Source organism: Glycine soja, chromosome 12 (assembly GCF_004193775.1).
Source record: "Glycine soja cultivar W05 chromosome 12, ASM419377v2, whole genome shotgun sequence".
Classification (NCBI taxonomy): Eukaryota; Viridiplantae; Streptophyta; class Magnoliopsida; order Fabales; family Fabaceae; genus Glycine; species Glycine soja.
Window position 1 is genome coordinate 16,024,325 of NC_041013.1, and position 9,530 is coordinate 16,033,854.

A 9,530-nucleotide genomic window follows, 5' to 3' on the forward strand; every position below is an offset into this window, starting at 1 on the left:
ATATTTTTAACAATCATACTGACATATTTATAATTTAAAAAAATTAAAAATTTAATATTTCTTTTAATTTAAAAATCCGTATAAATCATACGGATTAGTTAATTCGTATGATTTATATAGATTATGTCATTCATATAAGTCATACGGATTATGTCATCTGTATAAATCATACGGATTACTTAATCTGCAAACAAAAAAAATTAACGGCATACCTCTGGCGTATCTCTGTTTACAATCGAATCAATCACCGCAACAATCATCACTGACGTACCTCCCTAACACTTTCACCTCGACCAAAACGACAATGTGCAGCTCTCACAAGAATGAAAATCCAAGAGGAAACGGAGAAAACGAAGAATGAATGAATGTGCTGAAATAAAACAACTTAAAAAGGAAGAGGAAAACAAAAGGGTATTGTTGATATTAAAAAATTGTTGGGTGCACAAGCAATAATGATGGTGCACCTAGCAACACCCCAGAATTTAAGGCCCATTTAGTTTGCAGAAAATATTTTTCTATTTCTATTTTCTGTTATTTTTAAAAAATCAATTTTTATTTTCAAATTTTTAGATTTAGATGCTATGTTTGTTTTTACTTATTATTTTTTGTTTTCGAAAAATGAAAATATTTAAGAAGTGCTAGTTTAGTGTGCATTTACTTAGTTTCATGTTGGATTTCCTCTAATCACGTTTAAACGACTTAGTTTGTTTAAGTTTTTTATTTTTATTTTGTAATGTTTGTTTAAACTGTTTTTACTTAAAATAAATGCCTTTTGTTGGTGGGATTGTGACTTTCTGTTTTCAAAAACTGAAATTATTTATGTTAGATTTAGTGTATTTGGTTTCAAGTTGGATTCCCCATACATACTAGGTAATCTGGTTTTTGGTGCATATTCACATTTCTCGTTCGAAAATTTAATTTTGAACTGATAATTAATTTTTAATTGAAATAACTTTAGGCTTGCGTTGATAAAAAAAAATATACTTATTTTTTTTATTAACATTTTAGAATAAAAGTATTAAAATATAAATCACACCACTTTAAAATGTATTAATTTAAATATATTTTTAGTTAGTTAAATTAAGGGTCTATTTTTTAAAAAAGTCTCTTAAATTTGGTAAATATTTTTTTCTCTCAAATTTGATAAATATTTTTTTAATCCTTCTCCCCAAAAGTGTTAAAAAAGAATCTTGAATGTGTAATTTTTGGTGGATTTTGACGGCCTTAATTTATTTTGCCAGTCGAAAGCAGCCACAAATTGAAAATTCAATATCCTCCACATGCGTACACTAATAACATGTATGGAGAGGGACTAAGAAAAACATTTGACTAATTTGGAGGACTAAAAATTAAATTTTAATTTGGAGGGTTAAAAAAATCCTTATATTTAAATGATTAAAAATATATTTAAACTAAATCAATTTTAATGAAAATCAACTTTATAAAATAATTTAATTTAAAATTAATTTTTTCAATGTTGACCAAAATACAAACAAATTATTTTCAATAATTGATTATAAAACACATTTTACATAAAGCTTAGAAACGAATTATAAATAGCAAGAATATACTTACATCTTTATTGCTAAACAATTTATGAATAAATAAATTTATAATTTATATCCTCAATCATGGCATTATAAGCTGAAGATAATTTATCATACAAACATATTAGAATCTAATTCCATATATTTAATTACCATTCATATATAATTATCACTAACATATTATCGATTCTAGGCAATATGCATAACATTTTAAATCTCTGTTATGCCTTAGAGTAACGAAACATTCTAGAACAACGTGTTGACGAATCAGATACCTTCTAAACATGATTTGTTGGATATACTCTAAACATCTTTCACATCACATGATTAGAGGACGAGTTCAGAGAATTAGTGAACACTTATTCTTGATTAAACACTTCTCAAACAATCCTATCACAAAATAAATAAAATCAAATAAAAAAGACAACTAGTTGTTTCCATAGGAATTAACTAATTATTTAAACTATAACAGACATGTTTCATAGTATTCTATATGTAGGATGATTACTATATGAAAATTATAAGACTTGGATATTAGTCGTGTTCAGGAGTCATTGTCATTGTCAGCTCCTATATACATGTCAGAGTAGGTCCTTCATAAGCTATGCCATGTTAATGTTATGGTAGAGGTAAAACAAATATAGTCAGACTGCCACAAACGATAGATAGGTGATTAGCCTAATTTCAAATTTGTCATTAAACTAGATTGATCCAACTTGGTTAATCAAATATGCATAACGAAACATCTAGCGATGCTTCGTCCGTTCCAAAACCTCCTTCAGAACTCTCATAGGAATTAGAATTAATTTTTCTATAAACATTTATAGAAGAAAAAGAAAATAAAACATTGAAATAAATTAAGTTTCTCGTATAAACTAAAATCAATTTTTTGCAGGAACTAAAATCAATTTAAGAACTTCATTTTTTATAGAAAAAAAGATAAATGAGTAAATACTATAAAAATTAAAAGCGCACATTGATTTTTTTTTCCTCTACAAGTATTTATATATAAGTTTATCCAAAGACAACCCTGTAAAGTGAATCTCATAAAAGATGTGATGAACCAAGATTGGCAAATTGCGCAGTTGGGATTAGTTTTACAAACTAATTTCCCATTTGGGTTTCTTTTAAAACTATTTTCGGAGAGAGTTTATTTTTAATAGGGTTTCACATTAATGCTGGCGAAATGGCATACCTGGACGTTTCGACAAGGCAACCAGCGAAACGCGTAGCAGCCTAATTCACCAGAAGGAGGAGCGATACATGTGCAGGGAGACATTTCACCAGTGTTGTCTGCGAAATGCATGCTCCCTATTTAAAAACCTCCATCCACGAATGAATCACGAATAAATTAAGCATTTGGTGCGGGTACAAGCTTTCTATTCTTCCACCCGTAAACATTTCTTTCTTTGCATTTACTCAAATTTTGTTGAAAGTTAAATTGGTTAGTTAATAGTTTGAAACTTAAGTTGGTTAGTTGATACTGATATTAATTAATATTTATTGTATTTTATTTACTCAAATTTAGTAATACATATTTAGTTAATATATTTGTTGTGTTTTATTTATTTTCTATTTGATAATTAAATTATTTCTTTTAGTTATACATATTATAAAGTTTGTATGTTATTAATTGTATTACATGTATATGGTATGTTAGTTTTTGTATGTTAATCTTTTTTATTTTAGGTATTTTAAAGGTAGAAAAAACCACCAAAACAAATAGCTTTTAAAGTTTCTATTATAAATAATTAAAATAAATAAATAAATTTAACTAGAAAAAAGAGGAAAAAAGACTACACTTTCTACACATTAAAACTTCATTAAAAAAAATAAGAAATTTTACACACATTTTAAACAAAGAAGAAAATAGATGCACACACCTTAAACAAAGAAGAAAAAAAAACATGCATACAAAACTAGCCTATTTCACTGGTTTTGACGATACAGGCCTCACCTGCCACCGATGCCTGCACCCTATGTTGCCTCACCTGCCACCCCTAGTCTGTACCCTCTGATGCCTGCTACGCCCTACACTACTTTGCACGGTATCATCAATTTGACTGGCGTCATACATGCTGCCATTCGCAGTTTCCACTGTGTCGCCCGTTAGCATGTGTCTACAACATGCATGGCAATACACGTTCATACATACATAATTTTACGTGAAAAACAAATTCTCCCTGAAATTATTATGAAAACAGACCCATATCGAGAAATTATTTCTAAAGGAGATCGTTTGCGTTATTTTGCCAACCAAAGATTATCTTCAGTTGAGATATAAAACTATGTTAAATTGATAGGTAAATCGTAAATGTTAACGTATAGCATGAGCTGCATATTCAAAGAAAAATAAAACAATATTCACATCCATTCCAACCGATTCCCAGTGGCGCCGTCGCCATAGGCTTGTACTAAGGGGGCCCTTCCCCCTCTTTTAAACATAAAGGACAAAACAAGACGTGATTGTAATTGCATACTGCGCCACCGCGTTTCCAATCATTCCGCTTCCATTTTTATTTTATTTTGTACTTATTTTTTAAAGAGAAGGGATTAAGTTATTGATCTTCTCCATTATTCATTTTCTTAAAATTTAACTATTAAGATTAATTATTCATTACAACTGATTAAATTTTAAAAAAATAAATAACGAAAATAAAAAAAAAAGTTATTCTTGTGAAAAATAGTAATGAATAATGAGTAAACTATACAGGCTGAAGGAATATCCATTTGTCCAACTAAGATGGACGGCGTCAGCATGACAGCTTCTATTGTTTAATATCTTAGATAAAGGCATGACAGCTTCTTTTAAGCTGGGATCAGCGCAGGGATATTCTTTTTTATGTTCCAAAGAAAATTATTATCAACACATTCTTTCTTAATCATTCCTTATTATTATTTATTAGTTAAAAATCATTAAAAAAATAAATCTCTTTTCTTATTCAATGAATTTCCTTTTTATAGTTTTTTGAAAAAATTTATATTAAAAAGATGGGATAAAATATATTTGTAATTCTTATAACTTTAGTCAAACTTTATTTTAGTCACTAATTTTTAATTGATCAATCAGGTCCCTATACATTAAAAAATAAGTTAATTTAATCCTTATGCATTGCAAATCAAGGAACTAAATAAGAACCAAATCCACTTATTTTTTAATGCAAAAGAACAAAATTCGTCTATATTTTAAAGGATAAGAATCAAGTTGATGAATTTAAAACTACAAGACTAAAACTAGAATTGACCGAAAGTACTCAGGCAAGAAAAAAAACACATTTTACCCGAAATGATGTGTCATGTCTCTAAGCATAATGAGTCTGGCAAGTCATCAACCAAAGGAATCTCAATACTGAATCTGCGTTAGTTTAGTTTTTTGGTTTTGCCTATTTGTTTAAGACTTTGGGGTAGTTAAGAGGATTTTGTGGGTTAAGACTTAAGAGGAGGGGACTCCGATTGGATGTATGTGGACAAAGCTTTTTGAGAAAAACAGTTGGACTTGAGAGGATGCTTTTGACACGGTGTTAGTAATATTGAATGGTAATTGAAAATGTGTATTATAATTAGCATGCGGGGTTTTGATGGCTTGGAAGTTTAGTAGATTTACGAAAGATGGGACCATGCAATTTGTGCTTTTAAACAGAATAAATATTGTTTTTAATTCTCAACTGTTAAGGTTTAAGGGAATGGTCAAGGGGTCTCTTTTCCAAGGCCAGAACATGCCAACGGCTTACAACAATGAAGAATCAACAAAAACAATAGAACTCAATTTTTTTTTAAAGTTGTCTCAGCCCTATTCATATATTATCGTTCCTCTAGCTCAGCCTCAAATTTAGAAGAGTCATCAACCTCCACGTTATAGACAAGCGGCGTAGGGCTAATATACCTGTCACCGAAACACCATATGTAGTATTTGTATTTACACCCCCCACACATCTCACTAATAGTTGAGAAACTTTCAATAACTTAATCTATTTGGCGTACAAAGGGAAATATGGCTGCACGAAATTTAAAACTAAAACTAAAGTACCATAGCTCTATTGCTTCCTTGATTGTTAAAACATAATATCTAGTATCTACTAGCCTATTTTGCAAAGCCTAAACCAAAATAATGCTACTGCCAACCTAACATTGGATTATCTTAGAACACAGTAGCAAGTATTAAAAAAGAGGTGAAGACAGCCAGAAAAGCTCATTTAACATTTACATGCAAATACCAGCATTAATCATAATAGTATCATATGCCGAATACAGTCAGAAGTCACCACTGGGTCCAGTTAGAATACTTAGAAGAAAACTAACAAAGCCAAGAAGGTATTGGTAAAATGGATACAACCTTGGACCAAAATGCTGGCCCAGAGAATTGTACAGTGCCAGCTTAGGCAACTGGTGGTCGGAGAACATGATCCTGTGAGGTATCCACTGCAGCAGGTGGCATGAATTGCCACATTGCAACTCCTGGATAGCTAATAAAAGGTACCAACTTGTTGCCGTGGGCTTGGCCTTGCACCGCAAATGCAGCAGGGGGAGGCATGAAACTAGGCTGTGCATTCAATGATTTCAGCTGCTGCTCCAGCTTCTCCTTCTCTGCCTTGAGCCTCTGTTTCTGATCGCGAAATTCATTCTTCTCAGCCTATACAAACAGATAAGAAATTTGATATTTAATTCAGATAATATTGAGATTTTCAGTCACCATTAGGAAAAGGAACTACTTTTAAGGCAGAAAATGAGCTGTTTGGTTTGAAAAAAATGTTTTCTATTTTTATTTTTCAGTTACCTTGCTTTCAGCATTTTCCCTATTTTCAATAGTTTGTATAGGAAACAATGAAAATAAATTGTTTTCCCTGTTTCCTATAGAATTTTTGAAAACATAAAACAAAATGAATAATAGGTAACATTTTAATAATTAAAAGTGAAAACAGAACATTCTCTTATATGAATGTAACTTGAAACCTCACCTTCAAATCTTTAATCTTTTCTTGAAGACCCTGATTAGTGTCTTTCAACTTCTGGGCTTCACCCCTTAATTGGGTCACCATTCGGACAGCATCAATCAGGATAGCAGTCTTGTCCGTTTTGGCAGGCCTTCCAGGCTCCAAAATGGAGCCCAATTCAACAAACCTAATCATATCCATCATATAAGGTACATGCCTCAGCTACACATTTACACAAAAACTCACACAAGGATAACAGAAAGACAGGGGAGGTAGTTGGAATTTGGAAGTAAACAGTGTACTTGTCATTAAGCCTATCTCTTCGCAACTTCTCTCGACATGCCTTGGAGCTAGAAGCAGCACATGATTCAGACCTAACTCTGCAACAGGAAATCAACAAGAAAATAAACTTCCTCCAGGGATAAGCAGGCTGGATTGGGTACACTCATTTTTGGAGTGTAATCATTGATTTAATGTTGATATAAAGAAGAGGAGTTGATGTTACTAGACAGGGAAGTGTTATACTTGAACAAGATAACATATGCAATGCAATAGGATTTGTGATTATTTCTTCTTGATTAACATCACTTGCCCTAATTAACCTCATCCTTTGACTTAACTATATTATAGACATCTGTCAGTTGGTTTAAAATCACTTGTTGCTAGTGGTGCCAAGAAAATTTATTTAAATTATTTAAAAATTAAATTAACACTGCCTTTAGATTTAACTTAGGTTTTCAATCATTATTAATTTATTATGGTATAAAAAGAAATAAAACAAAACAGAACAGTAAACCATATGAAGACAGTAATAGCAAGTAGCCAGGCACACAAGCAAAAGTGCAAAACAGAGATTACGAAATAAAGTGAAAAGAGAGCATCAGAAGAGCAGGTAAGATTGCCAAGTGACTAAACATGCTGATTCTTTGTTTTCTTTCCTTTACTTGGCAATATTATTTTATTCAATAAAAATGAATGGGGAATAGAACAATGTGTACCTTTTCTTTGAGCCAGACTCTTTGAGACCGTCAGAATCCCCCAATGAGCCATCAATGTCAACACTAGGAGTAGATAATATTGTAATAAAGAAAAGCCAGTCAAAAAATAACTTTTTTTATAGAGGCACAGGTGGAGAGGTAAATATAGTAAGAATAAAATGTCAGCAGTCATGTTTGACCAAACAAAATTGTATATGGCCTTAAATCACAGACATATATGTTTTAGAAAGGAAAAAAGTAATCATCTAACAGTAAAAGGGAATTGAAATATATTCATTACATAAGAATGTATTACTAAGAATGGCAATAAAAGTAGCATTTCATAGTCCATATTCCATAGGTCTCTAAGGAAAAACCCTTCCTGAATTGGTATTATCAGCCATTCAGATACTCAAGTTCTCAACCTAAATCCATCCACTTCTCTCCCCTAAAAAAATGTCAAGCAAAAGAAATATGCATGCTTCTGGTAAAATTATTTCCCATTCTCATAATAAAACCTAGAACCAAAGGAAAATGGCAGTAACGGGAGTTAGAATAATAATCTAGTCTTATCCCCCCACTAGGAGGAGTTGCTTTATTGGGCTCTAGCAGTAGCCAAATTTTAGTATACCATTTACAGAAGATTTTTCTTAATGGTTTTTAATAACACCTTTCTTAGGTCTTCGTCTTCCTCTGCCCCTTAATTAGAATATCCTCTTCTCTATTACCCCCCTTCTCTGACTTTATCAGGCTTCTTCTCAAATGACTAAACTTTACCACCTTACGTGAGTTTTTTCTTCTCCTCAATAGGTGCTACTCCTTCCATCTCACTTTCTCTCAAATATTTTTCTTCATAATATTGTACTTATCCAATCCACTCGTCCACCTCATCACTCTCATTTCTTCCACATTTCTTGTCCTTATCAGCACTTTCGCTACCCACAACAATCACTTCCATAGAGCATTAACAAACTTGTAAATCATACTTCACAGAAGAATCTTCCCTTGAGTTAAACAACCACTCCACAATTAATTGTGGCTGAAGCACTTTTCCATTTCACCCACCTAGCTTGATTCCAACCTAAGATGACATTATGACTTCAAAATAGCAAACCACCAAACTTGGAGGTACAAATGATCCCCAATTTCATATGCCAACAACTTTATTACATAAATGTAAATAAGTAAATTAAGAAAACATGAATTACAAGCCAATCAACAGTTCTTTAAAACACACACTGCACAGTCATAAAATGCAGAAACATACATCCATTATTAACACAGAAAATTAAGCAATGTGAAATCTGCAGAAGCAATTAAGACTCGCACGTGCAAGAATGTCCTGAGGCACCAGCATTAATTCTGACCAGACATTTACACACAAAAATACCAAATTCAGCCACGTAACATTCAAAAAACAAAAACCAAAACAACAACCACCGGTGACTAAGAAATCCCAAATTCTTTTATTTTAAAAAAATCACATTTCTTCCAAGACCACAAAATTCTGTACGGCACAGAACTTCCGAAACACAAAACCCTAAAACCAAACATTCACAAAACCAACACAATCAAACACCGATTAAGAAACCCTAATCATCAATAATAAGCAAAAAGAGGCGAAATCAGAGAGTGCGAGAACGAAAGCGAGAAAAGGGAAAACGCAATTAGCGAAGCGATCTGTGAGTACCCGACATTGGAAGGAGCGTCGAGGGCGTTAGGGGGCCATGTGAAGGCGGAGGAATTGACGCCAAAGGTGGCATCCGGAACGGGAATATCGTCGATCAAGCCGTAATCGAAGAGCCAATTGGTATTTTCCCGGGAAACCATTCTGAAGGGTTTTCCCGGAAAATTGAGGATTCTTTTTTTTTTTCCCGCACGGGGAAGACGCGGTGTTTTTGTTTTGCTGGGGAACAAATGGGGACTGTTGTTGCGTGGGGGTGTGGGGTTTGCTTGCACGTTTTCAAAGTTCGGAGAGGAAGAAGAGGAAAAAAAGGAAGGTTATTTAATTTAATAATATTTAACTATTTATTTATTGGTATAATTGTAATTGTTCTGGGACGCGTGTGTTAGAG

General features: G+C 32.4%; 1 protein-coding gene across 1 annotated transcript; it reads right to left on the reverse strand.

The window, feature by feature from the left end:
• Nucleotides 1–5,705: 5,705 nt before the first annotated feature.
• Nucleotides 5,706–9,530, reverse strand: LOC114379897 (transcription factor ILR3-like). Its single transcript, XM_028338707.1, has 5 exons — nt 9,146–9,530; nt 7,477–7,539; nt 6,781–6,858; nt 6,503–6,665; nt 5,706–6,177 (listed from the first exon to the last, which is right to left on the reverse strand). Exons 1-5 carry the CDS (start codon nt 9,283–9,285, stop codon nt 5,923–5,925), a joined length of 699 nt encoding a protein of 232 aa, XP_028194508.1. The 5' UTR covers nt 9,286–9,530; the 3' UTR covers nt 5,706–5,922.